Genomic DNA, 23,309 nt, shown 5'->3' on the forward strand with positions numbered 1-23,309 from the left:
ATACACATTCAAAACCCTATTTATCAGAAGGAATCACGAAGGATAATGTCTACCTTTCCTCAGTAATTTTGCTTAACTCATGCTTTAAGATTAAAGTAAGCAATTACATACAACATCTGGGCTCCAAAATAATAAATTTAGATTGTGAATGAAGTCAGAGACACAAATAACAAAGACAAGCACAGATTGGTCAATTTACGAGTCTAGTATTTAAAATATGACATTCTCTGGTAGTGTCAATTTAAACTGGGTGCAAAATGAGAAAATGCATTTCAATTCAAAACACAAACTATTTTTATAAATTGGAAATAAGTCAGAAATACTCAGGGCTATTCTGAAAGGTTGAAAGGGCCAGTGTGTTTATCTCTCGCCCTCCCATGTGGACGGAGGTCCTGTGTGTCTTCTGAGCCCTTGTGGACACCAGATGGATATTTTATAACATCCGGTTTATGTTCTAAGTTTCAGTGTTTTAAGAATTGGGTTTGCCTTGGCTGAAAGTAAACTGAATATTTTTTTATATTCCACCAATATTTTCTTCAGTAATGATTGGTTTAGTAGCACTTCATGAATGTTTTCAGATGCTTTGTTGCCAAAAATGTGTAACCTTTATGTAAAACCAAAGTATGCATTTTTGAAATGTTTTAAAAAAAAAAACCTTCCTAACTTTCCCACAGTGTTGTTATAGGATCAATTAGAGGAGATGGGCATATTTCAAATGATTTTAATTTGATGTTTTTCTTATCTTAAACAGTGAATAGCCATCCCACAAAATGTAGGGGAAAAAAAGAGTCAAAGAATCCCAGCAAAAACTTCCCAGATGGTCTCAGAGAGGTGATAAGGGAGGTGAGTGTTTTGAGTTTTTAAAACCTTTGGTTTCCATATTGATGTTGCCCAGGTAAGAAACTGAAAAGGGGTTAGGCAAAGAGAATAGCTCAAATTTGCCTATTAGGAACTTTATAAATGTTGACTCTTTGATCTTGCCAATTTTGATCAGGTTCATGATTGAGCAGTGAAAGGATCTAAAGAGCTTTCTGAAAGTTACAGCAGGGGCCAAATGCGAAATATTAAGGTGACAACTGTCATAGATTACAGGCCCCAAGAAGCCATGTGCAAATTATATAAAGCCCTTCTATATCTTGATCATTTTCTTTGAAAAGATGGTTCCGGTTAATCTTTAAAAGAATGAAATAAAATGCAATCAATAATGTGCCACTAATAGGTACAGTGTAAATATTATAGTATAGTTAATAATTTAAGAACCTAAAAGTCATCCTGAAAAAAAACCCAACATATTTCAAAATAATTTTAAGCTGATACTTGAAAATATGATTTGATTTTAAGGTTACAATAAACTCAGAAAATATATAATTCAAAATACTTTTTAGTTTTATTAACACGTTGTGGGTAGCTTTTTCAATTGAGAGCTTGAGATTTTATCATTCTTCTTAAGTTACAAAAAAAGTAGTGTAATTGAAATTCAGTCTGCAAATAATTCATCCAGAACCTTCAAGTTTTTTTTTCATATTTTGTGTTTGAGAATTTAAATGCTACTCTAGTAAATGAGGACAGAAAGATGTTTTATATGCTTATTTGACAAAAATACTATAGTTATGTAAAATCACACAAGAACACACCAAATCTTTTTTTCTGAGGTTTAATTTTAACTAATGAATTTTAGATGATGAATGTAATGTCAATTCAAATCTTTGCTTATCTGCAATGCACAAGCTATTTTTTGTAACTTGTAGGTGAAATAGATTCTTTTCACCATGGCAACAATTTCTCCCTTGTTTATGGTCTTTCTTTTTCTTTTCTTTTCTTTCTTTCTTTCTTTTTTTTTTTTTTTTGTAGTGAGTCCTTTTTCTTCAACAGTTTAATAAGTCACTTCTGGTTTGGCTAAAGAGCAATCCTAGCACAATAATGTTTCAACTTGCAAGGAAGAACGCCCTTATTGAGTTGATAGAACTCCACCAGCTGGATTAGATCTGTAAATCTCGTGTGGCCATCATCCAGGGTGTGGAACAGTTCACCATCGTCTTCCACCTATTGGAAGGAAAACAACAAACTGGTAAGAAGGACAAACACCGACAAGGACAGTCATTCTCCATCACATGCTGTGTCTTCATACACTAAAACGGAAGAGTGGATGAAACTAAAGAGAGTGGGAAAAAAAAAAACAAACCTTATGATGTGTTCACTTTTTCCTGTAACTTCACTTGTATACAGAAGAAATATCATCTGACCCTAGGATCCACAGGTTGCTCTACTTTCTCTACCTCAAATTCTCCCAACATTCTGTAGTTAGAATAGTATGACTATTGTGAATCAACAGTGAGAAATCTGCACTATTCAGTGTAAAAGTAAACAAAACATTTTAATGCTCCCACAGAAATTAATTTCCGTATCTGAATGCTGTCTACTTAACAGCCTCAATTAGTATATTAGAAACAAATATTCACATAACTTCTACCCGTAAACTGATTCTGAAGCAATCAAACATGTTAAGGGGATGACAGCTTCTTCTTCTTCTTTTTTTTTTTCCTGGCAGTGAGGTCTTGTGACATTAAACAACTCATACTCACCCAGGGACATTATTTACATACTCAGTGAAGTTGGGAAGATACTTCATATGGACTTTGGATAACTCCAAAAAGAGGCCATTCAAAAGGAAACACTAGCAAGGTAGCAATCTTACGTAAAAATTCCCTGAAAGTAGACGGAATCTCTATGCCACATTACCTGGTTCTGATACACAGATCACATGCATACACACACACACACACACACACACACACACACACACACACACAGAACATCAGCAGAAGCAACAAAAATCCCAAAGCCAAGTTGTGCCACCCAGAAGCAGAATTACAGAAATTTTTGAAATGTGCTCAGAATAGTTTAAATGTTTTCCGGTTCTGCAGCACCTGGGTATCTATCCACAATGATTAAAAACAAAACTAAGAAAACAAAAAAACATGTTTGAGATAAGAAAGGAGGAAGGGTTTGAAAATAATGGTTTTTAAAGAACCACTAGTAGAATTCAGAAAGACTCTTTAGTGGCCTTTTAACAATAGGTGGCATGGGGTCTATACAATATTGGTAAATCATATTTCATGGAAAAAGGGAAATTTAATTTTTACAATTCCTGTATTTCTTATATTAATTCAGGCTCATAAAACCATTTCTGCCAAACTTAAGTCTAGTCAAAGCACAAGCTCCCCAGTTATATTAAATAAAAGATCCAAAGAAAACCAAAGTTTCCAAAAGCTTATGCATTAAGATCATCTCTAATATACGAATGTGAAATTACAAATTACTTACTGGTATAATTTGAAAATGCTTTATTTTTTGTCCATGACTCATTGACAGTACGAAAGTTTTGGGGTTACTCTGACTATCCCGTACCAAGAAAACTCTAAAGAGAAAGAAGGAATTTCAATATGTTTCTATATTTACTCATGTATTTCATAAAAATATAGCATGTAACAAATCCAGGAAATATATTTATAAATGTAGCCAAGAGTTTTCCTTTACTGTGTATTCAATGATGGGATTATCCAACGTGGTTAACAATATGGTATAACATAATTTTATACTATAAAACTGTCATCAATGCTAATTTCACTTTAATAGGATAAATACACAACCTGCTTGTTAGACTGTTCACCCACAATAGGCAATATGGTGCTGTGCTATTATCAATAATTAGTGTTATGTTCTTTTTCCATTGGAGAATTGGGTATTCACATGTAACACGTGTGTGCAGAGAATGGGGCATTAGCATATTATTACTTTAACTTCTGGGTTATGTTAGTCCCCGAAAAGAGAAAATTATTTAGAACAAAATCATTTTTAACCCCTCTTCAACACTGATCCCCCTTTATTTTCCGACTCTGGTTCCTATGTTACATACACATCCGAGTGAGAAATGAATATATTCTAAAAAATCAATCCTGAAATCATCTATTAAATGTTTGAGTATAATGCTTTAAGTAAAAGAAACATCCAAACAACATATATTTTAATCTTGAAGAATGCAGCAGAAAAGCCTTTATAATATCAGGCTAGCAAAATCTAAGACATGGCCTAATGGCCTAAGAGAAAAATGCTGCCAGGCGTGGATTCTTATTTACTGGCAATAAATACAGTGCAAAACCAGCTTTGTGTTAATTGTTGGAAAACAGATTGTGCAAACAATCCCCTCTGGTAACTCCAATACTTATCTCACTGTGCCTGGGCATGGAATTTGAGCCATCACAGACGTCGGATGAGATTACCCATTTCATTTGTACTGTGTGAGATTCCTACATTACATCACTGGGAGATGGGACAAAAGGGAGGTTCACTCATAAAGCAAGCTGTAATTCCTTCTCTGTTCCCGAGGATCACCACTACCATCTAGTGGACTGCCTGGCATCATCACATCTTTCCAAAGGATTCTGCACCAACCCCTACCCCAATTTTTTATTAAAAAATTAAAAAAAAATAAAGATATTATCCTTCTTTTTGGAATTATTTCATTCAACTTATAAAAACTAGGCTCTGAAAATAGGGAAACTATAATCCTCCCAAACATTTTAATGATTCTCTATGATTTATTTCTCTTCTTGGTCTCATCAGATTGTAATTCTGCTGATTGTTGAAATTTATATCTAAAAAGACTGTGCTCCACATAGACAAGTATATTAAAATCTTCTCTTATTTAGAGTCTAGTGAAATGCTGACTTGCTATTAATAATATTCCACGTGAAGATGCATTTTTATCCAAATGTCAGTATTAAATCACCTTGAAATCTTGTCATCATCTTAAGCCAACCCTTGAAGATAAAAGACCCCATCACCACTTGTTTAAATTGATGCTGGTTTCACTTCTTATCCAAACCTCAATACAACCTCCTTGATTTGCACTGCATTTGAAAAGGGAATTTAGCCAGTATTACAGGAGGTATTTGAAATACCGAGTCATTTGAGAAAAAGAAAACTCTTCAGACTGTAAATATTTTGTAATACAATTTACATTTCTCTTGTATCTCCCGTGGTACCCCACTAAAAGATGACATGAGAAACACTCAAGAAGTACTCTTTTCATAGATTTACACTATTTTAAGCTGTGAAAATTTAGAGAAAATAGGAATGTAAACAGAGAGAAAAAAATAAAACAAGCAGTCAAAATATATAAAAAAGAGTGTTTTAACTGAATACACTGCATCAAACTTAAAACTATATAGAACATGTAAGATTATGTCACGACACAAACCTTACTTTGGAATCATATGTTGTTGATACCTCAAAACAAGTTCAGTTTTAACTGAGATACTAGTATTGGCATAGAATGGGTAATATTAGTAATGATTAGTTAACAGCAGAGCATCCTATTCAGTTATCTGTTCGTTTATGCACCAGTACTAAGCACACACGATGTAACAGGTAGTTTATAGATATGGCTAGGATATGACGGTAACCTCTAGAACAAAGTCACTTCTGTCTTATGATAAGCTGAAGTAAAAACTATGTGTATTAAGTAATTACCGATTCTAAGAGAAATCAAAATCACAACCATTCAAAATCAAACTTACCCATCCACAAGTCCTTGCTGAATAATCAGTCGCTGAGCTTCATCTCTAGAAATTTTGTGGTGAAACCATGGCTGGGACCGGTGGATGGCTGAAGAAATAAAATGGAGGAATACAGAGCTTTGTTTGAAACCCTCCCAATTTAATCACATATACTTTCTACCAGAGCTACACAGTCACCTCACCCAAGTGCCATCCATCCAGACATGCAGTCCCCATGAATAGGCACAAACATACCCATGTTTGTGGCCGAGCTCTGGGAAGGGGCAGTTGGGCTACCGTGGGTGGCCAGGCGTAAACATCCTTTTTTCTGTGCAAAGAAAGGGGAAACAAATTTCAACTTTTGGGGTGAGACAAACTCAAATCATAAATATTGTGAAGAATGTGAAGCTATTTGTACCCTCCAAGCGAGTCCTTCTTCAACAGCGACTGAAAGAGCTTCCGTGGGATTTTCTATAACTCTGCTTTTCTGTCCTGAGAAGTCCATTGCTACGAGAGAATTCTCTGATATACTTCTCTGGGGGGAAAAAAACACACATGTTTTTTACCATGAAAATATCTTTGAATGTTCTCTCTCAGTGTTTTGCTGGCAATACATTTCCACTCTAGAATGTGATTCCAAAGGTGGCTGGCAGGAAATTTAAAAAGTCAAAAGTGTATATTTAAGATAAAAAGGGTGCTATGAAATATTTTGGTTAAATAAGTTACACAGTTATTTATTAAGGTCACTGGATTAAGTGGTTGAGTAAAGAGATTAAAAGCTTTCAGAGTTAGCATGTCTTTCTCTTAAAAGAACCCTATCTCTTCATATTCTCTGGTAAAATGGGAAAACACCAATTTAGAAAGGAGTAACTCTTCCTGAGGCTAAAAGACCCACCACTTCTGAACTAATCTCTATTATGATTTGAGATTCATCCGTTATCATTTAAATGTCAACCCTATCTACTGACAAAGCAGCTGTTTTTTAAGATTCAAAATAGACAAAAGCTGTAACTTAGAATGACTTACATCACTTTGAGAAAGAAAGAGTACTCATATTTTATAATGGAACAAACTACAATATGTATTTTAAAACTGTATCACATCAATGTTCATCTTACTTAGAAAATAAAATTTAGCGGTGCCTGGCTGGCTCAGTCCGTTGAGCTCTGACTCTTGATTTCGGCTCAGGTCATGATCTCAGGGTCCTGGGATGGGGCCCCGTGATGGGCTCCACACTCAGTGGGGAGTCTGCTTGAGGGTTCTCTCCCCCTCCCCCAGCTCATGCCCATGCGCACGTGCAAGCATCCTCTCTCTCCCTCTCTCTCAAATAAATAAATACATCTTTAAAAGAAGAAAAGAAAATTTAGTGAAATGACTCTACTAATTCCATAATATTAAAATTTCTATGATTTACTTATATGAATATATTTTCAACTGGTGAGGATGCACATGGAAAACTGAGAGCTGCAAAAATAAATGTGACTGACAAAAAAAGAACTGATATAGAAGGAAGACATCGCCAAGCAAACCTAATTTAAACAAATAATACAGTCTTCCTTTGGCATTACTTTTTGTCTTCGTATTCTCTGAAGGGGAATATGTCCAAACCTGGACTTTAGTTTTACTTTTTGATTGTTTAGGGCTCTACTTTGCAACCATCTTTTTAAAAAGAGTGCCATTCCCAGTCATGCATCCTAAAAAAAAAAAAAAAAAAAGACAATTATCAAATCTCCAGTCGAGAGTCTCAGTCAGTTTGTAAGAAGTAACACTCCCCCAAAGGAAAAAGCATTCAAAACCAGCAATGGAAAATGTTTAACACTTACTCCCCACTCATTAACAGAGGAGCGAAACCAAGAATGGAGTTCTAATGGTAAAGGAAGAGCTGGTGTGCCTCTGGAGATTCGTGGCTTAAGACCATTTCATATCTCTCCACATGGATTCAGCCCTTCCTCGCTTGGTCTAAAAGCCTAGTCAAATGTATGCTTAAAAGAACACCTCGTCCATGCAAAAAATTGGGGGGCTCACTTATCACTGCGTCATACATCCTATGTCATTAGCATTTGCTATCTCCCCTTTAAACTCTGCTGTAGTGGCCCACAGTCTTATTACGGTTCATCTGTATTTCCAGAGATCCGGCAGGCAATCTTTCATTTGTTACAGGAGCCTTTGTAACAGACAGCTGCTCTTTCCAGAAAGATGCTGTCCTTGTAATCTCTATTTGCTGTCACACCTTCGTTTGCCCTTCTCCCCGCGTGATCTTCTGTGCGGGGCTGGAGACTAGTCAGAAACACTGCTGCTTTGCGGACACTAATGAAAAGCCTTCACCTGCCCAAACCACAGAGTAACTAATCTCAATCATAATGATAGCTTTGTCCTTATAAGATCTCTACTTCACATGCCAAGATGGGCCCCGTAATCACCACGTCCTGATAACATAAAAAATACTATTAGAAAAGAAAAATAAACTTAACCGGTTGTTTTTGTTTGCCTACGATACAACAGGATAGAATGTAAAACGAGGTCCCATGTTCCATAATTACTTGATATTAGTAGGGACTCTACAATACAAATAAATATTTTCATTTGCTATATTAACTACACTAGGGAAAACACAGGAATATAGCAAATGGCTCTTACTGAATAGCAGGTGGTGGATGAAAAATTAATAGTTTACCTTTGGTGGACAAAGAAATAGAAGTGAAGCGGAATCTGACTTGAACTCAAAAGGTCATTTTCAGCTCAATTTCTTTCACATAAGAAAGCAATGTTGATAACATTCAGAATCAGTGTATTTCTCAAATATTGGTCCCTTTTTCTAGCTCTTTCTTCTGGTGGAATAAAGAGGGCAAGCCCTGGAAAAGGGCCCATGATTTTAACGACATACCTCTTTTTTCAAGAAAGAAGAGGCCTGGGTACACCCTGGATTATCCAGGCCACACTCTGAGATCAGATCCAGTCACTCTTAGTGAGCTTTGGACATGAAATGTTTTTCAGGTAGTGTAGGTTGGTGGCAACGAGTAGCCAACACTCTCTGTCACCCCATTTGAAAGATGTAGATAAACCTGCAGCACGGTCCTTAGCAAGAGGGCACAGGAGTTCCTGATATCATTCTCTCTGCTTCATTCTCTCTACATCTCTGATACATCAGAGATGTAATCAATTTCTGAACTTAGGCAACTGTCTCCCTTGTTTTACATTGCAGGATACCAGTGACTAAACCAAGGTCACATGGGCAGCTTATGGTAAAAGCAGTGACAGACAGACTCTTTCCGGGTTCTTTTATGTACCACAGAGGGGTAGGAACAGGGAAGAAAGTGCAGTTTTCAACGTCTAGCTCAGGGTCGAGAGTGAGGAGTAGTAAGGACTTAAGTAGACTAGTTTTCCCCATCCCCTCTCTCCAGTCAGGGCCATACTATCAGATGCTTCTTTGTGCTGAAAAGGACCACATATTTGGCTTCCTGAAATATCTGCTGATGATTCTCATTTCAAAGGCAGACAGGGGTGGCCATGATGTGCTGCACATAGCGGTATAAGACATTTTTTTTTTCTTATTTCCCTTCTCAAAATGTATCCCTGGAGAAATTAAGAATATTGTTCCCTTAAAAATATATAACTGAAGTATACTCAGTTTTCTATGATTCTCACTGAAGACAGTGTCTGGAAGAAAACCAGCCGACGCAGGTGAGGAACACTGGCATCCATTATATAGGTCACTGGTTCTTCTGTGATAACCGAGAAAGGTGGGACTCTGTATAGACATCAAAGTAAACATAAATACCTCCCCAAACATCTCAGTTTCCTTCATGTAAGTTAAGAAGAGTGGAGATATAATTCTCAAGTGCCATTCTGTTTGATCTTGACAACTGCCGTACAGGACAGCCAGGTCCTACTACACAGGCCCCCTACAAAATCCCTAAATTGCCAACCAGATTCACTCAAGAAGTGTCCTTCCCTATACATGGTGCTGAACAAGCAAAGTCACACTAACCAAACTGCCATGTACATAGCGATCAGCAATAGGGCCACTTTCAGTGGAAAGTGGCAAGACTAATACCATGCTTATATGCTAACGACAGCGATGAAACTAGACAGTACTTTGTTTATGACATTTTTTTCCTATGATTAAGAGGATACTAGGCAACTGCCTCCAAATGTATGGCTGCTATTAACATGCTCATCCTAATAACTTTAGACTCTAAAAGAAATTTAGAAGGATTTAGAAAAGGATTAAGATAATAAAATCCATTATCCTTTATATACATGTGGATTGAAAGATAAAGGTAAGCTGACAAATTATACAAATACTCACCTAAAGCCATTGCTTTTATAAAAATTCATTCCAGTCTTTAGTTTCTTATTTTAGGGCTTAAAAGTCATATGATACAGGGATGAGAAGTTACTCTTCCATAACCCAAAGCAACGTAACTACAGAATTGGTATTCTTTTTTCCCTATTAGTCTATCAGACTTTGTAATCAACATTATTTCATGCCTCATTCCTAGAACTGAGCATTTCATCTGCTACATTACATGTGGGGAAATGCACCTTCCTTGGTCACAGCCACGAGGAGCATATATTTAACCTAAGTGGAAATGCTGCGTGTTAGCTGATTTGTAACATAGGCACATACACCTAAATTCCTAATATACTCAGTATTAAGGAGCAAGAGCAAAAACAACTGAACATAAACTTTTAAGTGCAGAAATAAATTTCTTGTGTTAATGCACAATAAATTAAAATTAAATTCTAAAGAAAGGAAAAGATACGTCTGTGTGTATCTGCAAATAAATGTTCAAGTTGCAGTTAGTATAAATCTGAGAAGTGGTGTTAGATTTAATGTAATGCACAGGCTATATTTTGGCTTGCGGCTTTGGGGTTTCCTGAAGAGCAGTTTGCTTTTCAAGGACCTAGACCTTAAAAAATTTTACTGTTAGAAGCCCAGGATGCAAAAGAGCTCACCTGTGTATAGTGCAGCTTTTAGAATTCCAAACCACTGGCTATGGTTTATACTAGGCTATGACAATTCCAGAAGCAATATTAAAATAAACCCACAACCAAAATCAATAATTAAGGAAACATCTACAATCCCAAGGAAAACATTCTAAAAATTATATTAAAATTTAATCCTCAAATGTTGTAATGACACAGAATGATTCACATAACACTTTCAAATATTTACAAATTTTCTTCAACATATGACATTATCTGTTTCAAGCGAATACTTCATGATACTCTACTGCTGGGACTCGATCACACAGGCTGCAATCCTGTGAAATCCAAGAGTAAATAATTCAGTAGCATTATGTTGGGATGGTGTCAAAGACTTACTTAACTTGACCAGAAGGAAAGTACGTAAATGTACTGCAATGTACATTTATAATACAATATTACTGCAAATTGATATAATGTAAATATAAAATATACAGATTAATAAATATGGTCCTTACCATGGGTGAGACACTCTGAGAACTGCAGCCACTTCTACCTTGATAGGGATGCATGTAATTCTGGTACAGCTGCATGCCGTACTGCAGAACAGATACATAAAAACACACTCTCATCACTTCCACTATACAGGTAACTTGGGGGAAAAAACTCAATACTTGAATTGGTTATATATCATAAAAGAAAAAAAATTTTAAGCTTTCCTTAAAACAAACTAGTAAGGCAACCATAATTTTGAAAGGTAAGCTTTTACTGCCCTACAATGATACACTTAAAAAGACAGTGTTTTTTGGGGCCCCTGGGTGGCTCAGTCGGTCAAGCGTCTACCTTCGGCTCAGGTCATGATCTCAGGGTCCTGGGATGGAGCCCCGCATCAGGCACCCTGCTCGGCAGGGAGCCTGCTTCTCCCTCTGCCTGCCACCCTCCCTGCTTGGGCGCTCTCTCTCTCTCTGACAAATAAATAAATAAAATCTTAAATAAATAAAATTTTAAATAAATAAAATAAAATAAAATAAAAAGACAGAGTTTTTTACTTGAAATCACACTTAAGGTCTAGCTTGCCAGTATAAAGATCTGTAACTGACATTCCTACTCATTATTCTTAGCACCAAAACCACTTGGAATGGTATATCACCTAGTGAAAAGAGAGCTCACTTGGGAAGGATGTCAGACTTTATGGAACAAGGAGTCTGAAAACCTTACACGCATCTTAAGCAAAACAGAGTAAAATTCACCATAACTCTTCAATGACTGATTGACGAATTATATCATCTCTTCGGCAAATCCATAAACTTGGCTCTATGTTAAAGATTCTTGACACTGCAGTATCCTCTACTAACAATACTCTTAGCGCGTTGTTTAATTTTTGGCTTTAAATTCAGGGAAATCAAAATGGCAGGGATCTCACACAAAGGGTCACAAAATACAATGTAAACTGCAGTAGAAAAAAAATGCAGCATCTTTATTTTCAGGGAATAGCATCGCAAGACTCAGCTGCCAGGCTACTATTGGAAAGGGGGTCTGGACTGTACGTGGATTACTAGGTTTGAGAAAATTAAGAATGCTAACTGCCATGACCAAACTTACTTCGGAGGGCTCACCATCTGAAGCTATAAGGTACTCCCCTTAGATTTAATCCACTTTGTTTAACAAACAAAAAAAAAAACAAAAGAAAAAGAATACAAAGCAAAACCACAATGGGACAGAGAGACCTTTACGTTTATTTTCTTTTCTCTGGCTACCCTCAACAATTCTATTTCACAGAGCCACAATGAACTTGGAAGTAGGTTCTATATAAAAGAGATTGAGGAGACACCATGGAATCCAATCTCACCCTTAGGATGAATTCCATTTAAACATTCTGAAAGAGCTGTTTCTCTACTGAAGACTATTTCCTTAAAAGCAATTCCAGCAAAGTGGATCTATTTGGTAATTAGGCAGAAAAATCAGAGGGTGGCATGGAGAGTCTCTGTTTCCAAGATTTTGCTTTTAACATGACTACAAAAACCCACATGCATTTAAAATTCTCTATGTTGACTTCTTTATCCAATTATTTCCCAACTTATAAAAATTATTTTTTAATTTAGTTTGATTGATATTAATGGGACCTAATGAAATTTACTTTAAATCAACCCTAAACCTACCATAACTATAAAAAGAAGAGAGAGGAGTTTAATTCCTAGTCAAGTTCATTTTGGAGACTATACAATAACCTCTAACCAATTCTTTCACAAGGTACACGCATGCTGTTTGGTCGCCTTTTATTTATCTGCAGTGAAAAACCAGCTACCTACTATTAAGCCTGTTTCCTTCAAAGATGTATTGTCCCTGATACCTTTAGTGTTAGGGAGTTGCTTCTGTGCTGTCGGTGGTCTTTAGGGGGCATTTAACTCTGGCAGAGCGGTAGGGCATGAGTCGCCTTAAAATGGCCCCGTCCTACAGAGGGGCAGACAAGGGGCCACACCAGGGAAGAAGCTAGCCGAGTTCTACTTGAAGGGAAGGGAAGAAGACAACACATAGCTAGGACACTGTACATGAGCAATTCTCAGATTTTCTATGCATCTATATATAACTGTTATTTCTCCAAAGAGGACAGGAGGATCTTCCTCTGCTACTACATGAACAGTTCACATGTGTGTATGAAAAAGAAAAGGAACTAAAAATAAAACGAGAGGCCAAATTCTTGGAGGAGGCAGGATCTAGTAAGTAGCGTGTGAAGAAAATCTGGGGCCCTTTCAGTCCAGTCAACATAACAGACTCGTCTGTCCCTGCACCTCCCACTAAGCACAGTGATAAACTGGAAATAAGATAGACAACCAGAGTCGAAGATCCAAAGATAACCTCTAACACCATGTGAGTTCAGTGCACCAGCCAGCGGAATGAAGCAGGTGCCCGGCTGACGACAAGCGGCCAGGGGAAACCACCTGACTCCCTTATTAGAGTCCTTCAAATGTGTCTGTGCTAGCAAGCCCTGGCTTCCTGTATCTGGATATTTTAAAGGGTAAAGCAGATCATATCACTTTCCCATTTGAAAGTGTTTGGTGGTTTATCATTGCCTCCAGGATAAAGGTTCTCCTTGATGGCTGCCTCCCTCTCTGCCTCACCTGGAAAAGATTTACCACAATTAAAAAAGGGGAAAAAAAAACCACACAGGGAAAATGGATGGGGTAGGCAGAATAATGGCCCCCAGAGATGTCCACATCCTAATTCCTGGAGCCTGGGAATATGTTAGGTTACCTGGCATAGAGAAATTCATGTGGCAGATACAATTAAGGGTGCTAATCAGCTGATATTGAAATTAGGTGATTATCTAGATGGATCCAATATAATTACAAGGGCCCTTAGTAAGTGGAAGGGGGAGGCAGAGAAGAGAAAGAAGTCACAGCATGAAAAGGTCTTAGCTCAACATTGCTGGTTTTGAGGGTAGAGAAAGAGACCATGAGCCAAGGAATCTAGGCAGCCTGTAAAGTCTGGAAAGGGCAGGAGAAATGGATTCTCCCCCAGAGTCCCTGGAAGGGACTGCAGGTCCTTGCACACCTTGCATTTATGCCAATAAGTCCCATTTCAGACTTTCTGAATGACAATAGTGTAGGATAATAAATTTGTGTTTTAGGTCACTAAATTGGTAGTCATTTGTTACAGAAGCCATTGAAACTAATACAACAGACCATCTTTGAAGTGGACACTTGTGCCTTGAAAGAGGCTTCAAAAAGATCAAATGAAAAAAGAAAAAAAGTGAAAAGGGGACAATCTTCCAGGAACAGCATTCTGGATATGGAAGAATCAAAAAAAAAAAAAAAAAAAAACTTTTAGTGTATTTCACCAATTCTTGGGACACATGCTTTTCAAATTTAACATTCATAAAAATTTGCCTTAACTATAGCATCTTATATTCACTGTGGACCAAGTGACTTGTCACTGCCTGAAATGTTTGGTGAGATCAAGAAATCATCTGCATCAAACCTTGCAGAAGGACTAGAAAGACAACTCCAGAGACCATGGCAGAGCACCTGTCTGAGAAGTTCAGCCTCCTTGAAGCTCTTGACAGCACAGAGTGAGGCAGTCTGTATGAAATATGGATAGCCATGGCTCTGAGATAAAAATGATTCAGGAAAGCTAGACTTAGAACATGAAGAAGTTTTAGAGATGCCTCACATAATTTATTTCATATGTGTGTGTGTGTGTGTGTGTGTACACAAAATTGATAAATGATGAAAGTCTACACCTATAGACCTAAATAAATCTAAAATAACAATGGAATCATTGGGTGTCTGATCTTGAGATCAAACTAGAAGGGAGGAAGCCTTGACTAACCAGATTGGAAAGCATCTCCTTTACCAGCCTAGCCTGATTTCCAGAGTTCTGATGGAAGGAAAGAGAAAACCAGAGACCTCAAGGTATTTTCTGACTATAACTATGTCAGGTTTAAGTATTCCAAAAAGTGTCAGCCTCTTCATCTGCAAAAGAAGAGGACTGGATGAGGTCACTGGTTCTTAGTCAGACAAACATCTGGAGTTCACTCACTGAATCGGGATCCCCAAGGATGGGGCTGGGCACACAGAACTTCAGAATACTCCTCAGGTGATTCCAAAGCACATCCTGAGTTAACTAGTTATTACTTCTTTGACTGGTTGGTTCCCCACACTCTCTAAAGTTCTTTTCTTTCTTTCTTTTTTTTTTTTTTTTTACATTTTATGACAATGAGAGCAACACAGAAGCAATTACTTACCATAGGGGTTTCAAAGAATCAAGACTTCTAAGCTTTGTTGAAACCAAAATCATGACAGTCATTTAACAGTAGACTATTTGAAAAACAAACCTCTTGTAAAAAGGTAACTACAATGGCTATCTGCTATAACAGCAAAAGGAAGCAAATTTCAGAGTTAATCCAAAAGCTTCCTTTAAACCATTTAAAAATTTTTCTGCTGATACCACTTCACATCCACCGGGATAATTATTTTTTAAAAAAGGAAAATAACAAGTGTTAGTAAGGATATGGAGAAATTGGAATTCTCATACATTGCAGGTGGGAATATTAAACAGTTTAGCCACTGTGGAAAACATTTTGGCAATTCTTCAAAAGGTTAAACAGAATTACCATATGACCAGCAATTCTACTCCTAGGTATATGCTCTCCAAATTGAAAAACGGGTATCCAAATAAATACATGAACACATATGTTCATAGCAGTACTACTCATAATAGTCAAAAGATGCAAACAACCCAAATGTCCATTAATGGAAAAATAAACTAACAGTTTGTATGTATGTATGTACACACACACACACACACACACACACACACACAGGAATATTATTCAGCCATAAAAAAGGAACCAAGTACTAATATATGCTATAAGGTGGATGAACCACAAAACAATATGCTAAATAAAAGGAGACACAAAAGGTCAGCTGTTGTAGGATTCCATTTCTATGAAATGTCGAAATAGGGAAATCCTATTGAGACAGACACAGATATGGATGGTTGCCAGGGGCCGGAAGTAACTGCTTAATGGGTACGCAGTTTCCTTTTGAGTTGATAAAAATGTTTTGTAGCTAAAAGCTAGCTAGAGGGGGTGGGTGCACAACATTCTGAATGAACTAAATGGCACTGTATTGTTCACATAGTTAAAATGAACACTGTTAATAATATGCTCATCATATTAGCACAGCTGATTAAAACAGTTAATTCAGTTATTTTATGTTATGTGAATTTCACCTCAATTAAATAAATTAAAAGAATAAAAACTAAAACGATCTTCCCAACCTGGTATGACAACTAATAATTCTGATTCTGATTATTCTGCCCTTCTTCAAAGGGAAATGGTTGATAATTTTTATAATTATGAAGTTGTGTTAAATTTACTAACATACAAGTTTTGAAATTAAATGTGTTTTCTGTACATTCTAGAAGAAATCATTCTACGTCTTTCTTCCCCACACAACTTTTAGAACATTCTTATTCCTTTCAACATGCTCCCCAGTAAACTATGCTTATTTAAGTTGTAATTTCTACTTAACACAAAGGTTGATGTTTTAATAGTATATTACAGTAAAATTTGCATAATAATTTGAAGTAAACTAGAAAGCAACTTATACAACACTTAAACGAAATGTAAAACAACTGAACTAGGCATAGCTAGGTGGGCACATTTTAAAATACATGTCATGTTGGATTGATAGCAATATCTTAAAAATGTAGACTGAGCAGGTATAGAAGTTTTAATGAGTTATACTAGCTACATATGTGATACTCTTGGAAAAAAACAAAATTCAGAGCATTTCTAAAAATGGAATACTTACTCTACACGCATAAGATAAATGCGTTAGGCTACTCCACTGTACTAATGTTTATCTTTCAGATTAAAAAAAAATACATTTGGATACATGGACTTACAGTGAGTCTTCACATTTTGAAATACAGACATTTTCAAACTTTGATGGCACTCACAGCATTAACAGAAACTCACGCCTGCAGTGAGATTACCTTAAGCAATCTAATCGCAGTCACCCAGCACGTCCTACTCTGCTCTTCTTCTGCACAGAGCATTTTCAGGTCTCGGGGCCCTCCCGCTTTGTTAGGCTAGAAGGCCACAGCACATTGTTTATCGTTAATGCATATCTTGAAGGTAACACCTGTTGAAATAAAAGCCACTAAAATTCTCCTATATATAAGAGAAAGCTGTCTCTTTTTTAAAAGAAATTAAAAGAAACCCAAGCTTACCTAAAAGGCTGAGGCTTGCTTTATTCATCTATCAAAATATTAAGCCTGTACCTTAAAGCAGAATCCATAGTTAGTCGGTGCTCCGTGTTTTTTTTTGCCTGCCAGGGACACATAAATATCACTATTGCCAAATTCGCTGAAAAACTGCAAATGCCGGGGTTCCTTTAAAAAGATACAGATGTGAGTGTTGAAACGAATCCATACTTTTGCACACCCTCTTTTGTATTTCCATTATATTACACAATTTCTATCTTGGCAAAAAATGATTCCAAACAATGGCACAGAAACAAAAAGGGAAGAAAAATGAAGTTACTATATCTGTCAAGAACCAGGAGCTTGATACAATATTATTTGAGAAGTGGCTATTTGTTTATCATTTAACTGCCAATATATGCAAAAATTTATATCTTCCTATTTTAAAATTTTTCTCTTTAACCACCATTTCAGGAATCTCAGGGAGAGAAGGCAGCAAAGAATGGCTTTTGAAAATGTTTTCCTGGTCCAGGTTTCAAATAACGGTAGTTCAGCAAAGACAAGAAGGGTGGTTTGCGCTTCCACAGCAGTCAGAGAAGAAAAAGGAGAAAGAGACGAAGATTCCTGCTTTGTTTAGGAAAGGTCCCCCCTCACATGTGAGCACCGCCTAGCACACCACAGCCAGCAATGAAATAGGCGGTGTCACTACCTTCTGTACGAAAAGAAGGAGGCCTGTTCAGATGAGTTCCGGGAAATTACCTGGCAGTGGAATGTGTCTGGTTTTCAAGGTAAAGTGGAATCATGAACAGCTGTTTCTTCTCTGGGAAATCCATGAGATTTAAAGCTGGCCATGGGAAATCACTGGGTCATATTATTCTGTGATAGGTTAATAACTTAGAGAAGTGATCAATTCTGGGGTTGGATGTATAATCAAAACTGACCAAAATGCATTTGTTCTTTAGAACCTTGCTACTAGTAGTGTGGTCCCAGAACAGGAGCACAGACATCACCTGGGAGCTTATTAGAAATGCAAAAATCAGTGGCCCACCACAGACCTACTGAATCAAAATCTGCATTTTAACAAGATCCCAGGTGATTCATAGGCACTGAAAATTGAGAAGCAGTGCTCTAAAACAAAACAAAACCGAAAAGACAGAAAACCCGAACATTCAGCCATTTGAGCAACCCATTCAAATCCAAATCCAAAAAAATTTCAGTCATTTACCAGCGGGTTATTCCATCCCTGATGATCGGAAGAGCGAGAGTTTCTGTGTATGTCACTGTCCTCTGTGTGTCACTGTTCTTAGGCATTTTGATCTAATGAATGGCTACAGTTCCCATCTCCATGGGAGAATAAGGCAGAAAAGAAAACTGTTGAAAGAGACCCAGCCTAGGGCCCTTGGAACAAGGGAAGAGGAAGGAGAAAGGTACTCTTACTGTCATGGCCTTTAAAACTATTTTTTGATAGAAACTGATTTGCTAGTAAAAATGTCTGATTCCCATGAAGAAAAGATAAAACCAGCCCTGTCCGCTGACACTGTAGAAGTCAATGTAGCTGAGTTCTCTGGATGTAAGAAAAAAAGGCAGCTTGAGAAACTCTAGAAGGCTACAGAGGCATGATGAATTTCATCTCTTGACTGATTTTTGCTCCATTAGTGCAGATAGAGCAAGGCTTATGATACTGTAAGACTAAAAGCCTGGCCTGGTATGGTCAGCAAAGGCTACGCATGGATGTGTGTATACAAGGGGAGAGTGGGAGAAAGGTGTACTTAGACGTTTCTCTGTAACTAAAAGTCAGAGCGACATCTCCAAGGCTTGTAGCCGTGGTTAACTAACTCCCATGCAGCCCACATCTTCAGAAAGTATAATAAATCAAGACCTTCTCACAGAAAAAGGACAGGAAATGGCCTCTTTCCCAGGCAGAAATGTCATATTAGACATTAGATAACATGCATAATTTATATCGAGGTCATAATCCTTGAGGTTACCTAATACCTTGTATTTCTTCTTTTTTTTTTTTTTTTTGAGGGGAAACTGAAAATCGTTTTCATGTATAGACTGTGGAACATGAGCTCATTAGACGACACAGGCTAGAGAGAAGAATATTGTGTACTAACGTATAGGTAAGTCAGACAATATGTTGAAAAGAGCTAAGATATGGACTGAGAACAGAAGTTCGATGCTCTTAATTCTGCCTGGCCAAGGGGAAGTCCATTGCAAGGACAAAAGCGTGGATCCAGGAGAAGGAATAAGGAGTTATCTTTTGTATAACGGGTGGGCAGGGAGAGGAGGCGAAGGCGGAAGTAAAAATACAATGGGCAGTTGATTTTAATGAGAAACCTGCTGAAGAAATAAGAATTTAGGAATTAAAGAAACATTATCATATCTTCCAGTGAAAGTTCTCTGGAAAGAGTAGGATCAACATGATTACTGGATGTAGAAGCCACTTTTCTCTGATGTTAAAAGTATAAAAGATATGTATGTATTTGTTTAAAAAACACCTTCACATGTAATTTTATACTTGGGAACACAGGGAAAAGAGCAATCTCACTAAAATTTAGACTAGAGAAAGTCTAAAACCTTAATTATAGAAATAGGTAATTATTTATCCTAACATTAGTCCTGATAGAGAAATTTGAAAACTAGTTTAAATGTTCAAGAAAAATTAGTTCAATACCAGTAGTCAAATGATAGATACTTAAAAACAAAACACTTCTGTAAGGGAATGTGATGATAAATTAGTAGAGCCCCGTTCCAACACTTACACTTCAAGGAGACACACACACGTGACAGGAACACATGTGAACAGCAACGAAGAAGAACTGTGTATGAGGGAAAGCTGAGGAAAGTTTGGACGAGTCAACATCACTCCTTGTGGCTCCCTATCACCAGAATATCTGGTCGCTGTCATTAACTGTATTCTGGGCATTTCCATTTGGATGCTTCACCCTTAACACAATTTATCTAGAACTAAGATCATTATCCTACTTCTAAGATAATGTGATAGCAAATCTCCTATTCCTGTTTACTGTATTAAATAATTGCCTATTTCTTATTTCTTTCTCTAGGAACATTTAAAAATGCTTCCTCTCCTTTCACATCAATCAGTCCACAAAACTTGGCCAGTTGCCATTTAATCTCCTAACCATCCCTTTCTTCCCCCTCCACTGCTCATCCTAGGTTAAATCCCATCACCTCCACTCTGGATTACTGAATGACCATCTAATTAGCATCTGTGCCTCTAGTCACTCTCTCTCTCTCTGTCTGTCCCCCCACTCCCTGCCTCCTTTGCTCCCTTCCCCTCACTCCCTTTTTTCTCTCTCTCTCTCTATCCACCTGATTTTTTTAAGCTCCCTATGGCCATAGTAATCTTACAACTTGATCATCTCACTCTCTTGCTCAAAATATTTCACAGGCTTTCTACAGTGAATTGAGTGACTGCCCCCCTCCCAAAAATATCCCTGCCCCCATCCCAAGAAACTGTGAATACCACCTGATTTGGAAAAAGGGTCTTTGCAGATGTAATTAAGTTAAGGACCTCAAGATGAGTCCATCTCAGATTATCTGGGTGGGTCCTAAATCCAATGACAAGTGTCCTTTTAAGAGACAGAGAAATAGAAGGCCATGTAAAGACAGAAAGCCTAGAGGGAGGTCGCCACAAGCAAATGGGTGCCTGGAGCCATGACAAGCCAAGACCGAAAAGCCTACAGAAATTGAAAGGCTCACATAATGAGAGTGAGCAATAAATAATGGATGAACATTTCCAGCATAAAAGAAAAAGAAATTTGCAGATTGAATGCATATGTTGAGAATCGAGTAAGATATATCAGAATACATTTGAATGCACCTAGAAATATGGTCAGGGAAATTACTGAACACCAACGATTATCATAATATTTGAAAAACGGCCAGAGAAAAATGACAGATTACCCACGAAGAATTAACAATGTTGTCTGACAACAACAGATGCATGAAAATAGAATTAAAATAGTCACCCATGAAAACTCTCAAAAGTAGTTTTACTTGAAAGAGATCAATGCTTTGCATAAAACGTCAGCACTTATAAAACATGGCGTAGTTGACACTGACTAGACCACACAGACACACAGACAACATGGTGCTGAGCGCGGTGGGAACGACATGGGCAAGTGATGGTGTGTGGGAGCATCTGCACAGGCGTGTCTAATGTGACTGTATGCACAAGTATATGCACACCAGCACATAAATGAACACATGCATCCACCCCCGGTCATAATATAACTAACTCCCTTTAGGAATGTACAATCTAGCTAAGGAGAGAAAACTACCACACACACAAAGGAATTAAAGAGCAATTACAGACTCAGCTGAGTTAGTTACAGTTACTGCATCAACAAAAACAGGAGTTCAGAAGTGGGCAAGATCAGCAGGATGACCTGGGGTGCAAAGAGGAGACCGTGTGCCAGACCTCACAATCTGCAACCGAGGGTAAGGAGCAGGGGGTGCATTCGGAGTGGAGGAGAAATGAGCACAGTATGTGGTCCCGAAATAAGAGCGTGTAGATTCTATCACAGGATGTATGTTGAAATCAGTGGGGAACAAAGCTGAATAGTCAGTTTTTAAACAGATTATGGCAAATGTTTGGGATCTAAAATCAATGTACCAACTCTTAAAGGATTTTTTTTAAAGATTTTTTATTTATTTTAATGTACCAACTCTTGATATCCAGTAATATACTAATAAAAACAAAGTAAAACCCACTTTCCCTTATAATTCATAACATATCAAGGACATTTCAATTACCTTTGATGTCCCTTTAGTAGAAAAATATAAACCAGATCTTCTTAGAAGGAAGTAAATCTTTTTCCAGGACTTCTTTCCCTGCTCTTTTGCATGTAAGAAGCCATGGATTTCAGGGTATGTGCTTGAACTCAGAAACATCTGCAAGAAAAGTCAGACATCCTCATGCTGTTTCTGAATCGATAATACTGTAGCCTTACAGTAACCGAAGATTTCAAATATAGACATGTAAACTCTAACAGTGTCAATACCACTTAAATGTATCATTACAGGCATGGCAATATAAATGCAACAGAAAATAAGTCAGTCTTTTGATAACCTGAGGCAAGTTCCAAATGAAAATCTGTTCACAAAATATACATTCTAAGCGGTCAGGACTTAGCCAAACACCAAAATGATAAGTTTTTTGAATGTCTATTTGGAAAGCTAGATTTCATCTAAGAGTTAAGTCCTGATACTTTTCATCCTTTTCTATGATTCTCCCTGAGAGCTTTTCAACTTCATTACAGCATAAGTAGAAGACCACGATCTTGACTTCAATTATTCAATTGTTTAGAAAGTTGAGCCGAGTTCACCTCCTTGATGAGGTAAAGCAAACAATCTTTTCTTTGTCCTCTATGGGGCTCAGTGGGGGGTGGTTATGGCACCTTGTGTTTTCCAAAGAGAACCGCAACATTATCTCCCATCCCACATACTCTTCTGCAAGGTTATCTTGCCACCTAACCGTGAAGAGCTGGAGTCTGTTTCTCTACCCCTTTGAATCTGAGCAAGGCTTATAACTCTTTAACCAATGGAATATGGCAGTAGTGACAGCTCGTTCTAGTTCTAGTCCTTAACTAGCCTGATGGCCTACACTAGTTAACTCCTGGAAGCTAGCGGTCACATAAGAAATGTGACTACCCTGAGACAGCTCTGCTGTGAGAAGGCCGATGCACTATTAAAGCCCGTGAGGATGGAGACCGCATGTGGAGAGAAGAGCGGTCCAGGGGTAGCAGGGACACATAGTGAAAAGCCATCTTAGAAGGGGATCCTCAACCCCCAGAGAGTCAAGTGCCTCAGAGATGACCCACCCAGCTAAACCCTCTCCGAATTCCTGACCCACAAAACTGCTGGCAAAATGTGAGTGGGTACTTAAGCCATTAAGGTTTGGAATAGTTTGTTACAAAGTAATAATGAACTGAGACAGTAGGCATGTGCTGGTCAGGAAAATGAGAATGAAAAGGAAGAGCTCTGTATGAGTCGTTGTACTCAGCATCCTTAATAAGACAATGGAAATGCATTAGCATCTCATTAAAAGAAGAAAACAGAAATCCCTATGAATAAACAAATGCA

The 23,309-nt window shown here is 37.5% G+C and overlaps 1 protein-coding gene across 4 annotated transcripts in view; it reads right to left on the minus strand.

Annotated features, from left to right (window-relative positions):
• Nucleotides 1-1,640: 1,640 nt before the first annotated feature.
• GRB14 (growth factor receptor bound protein 14) overlaps nt 1,641-23,309 on the minus strand; it is a 113,199-nt gene continuing 91,530 nt past the window's right edge. For 2 of the 4 annotated variants that reach the window (XM_027591378.1, XM_027591381.1), the window contains 9 exons: nt 21,981-22,118; nt 17,277-17,387; nt 16,989-17,084; nt 11,006-11,086; nt 5,977-6,093; nt 5,814-5,886; nt 5,580-5,667; nt 3,325-3,418; nt 1,641-2,043 (listed from right to left, as the gene is read on the minus strand). In XM_027591378.1, coding sequence (XP_027447179.1) covers nt 1,897-2,043; nt 3,325-3,418; nt 5,580-5,667; nt 5,814-5,886; nt 5,977-6,093; nt 11,006-11,086; nt 16,989-17,084; nt 17,277-17,387; nt 21,981-22,118 — 945 coding nt within the window. In that variant the 3' untranslated portion in view covers nt 1,641-1,896. Of the gene's footprint in view, nt 2,044-3,324; nt 3,419-5,579; nt 5,668-5,813; nt 5,887-5,976; nt 6,094-6,848; nt 9,307-11,005; nt 11,087-16,988; nt 17,085-17,276; nt 17,388-21,980; nt 22,119-23,309 lie in introns of those variants that run through there. The other 2 variants (XM_027591379.1, XM_027591380.2) reach the window with 2 other exon arrangements.

This window comes from Zalophus californianus, chromosome 3, assembly GCF_009762305.2.
Source record: "Zalophus californianus isolate mZalCal1 chromosome 3, mZalCal1.pri.v2, whole genome shotgun sequence".
Classification (NCBI taxonomy): Eukaryota; Metazoa; Chordata; class Mammalia; order Carnivora; family Otariidae; genus Zalophus; species Zalophus californianus.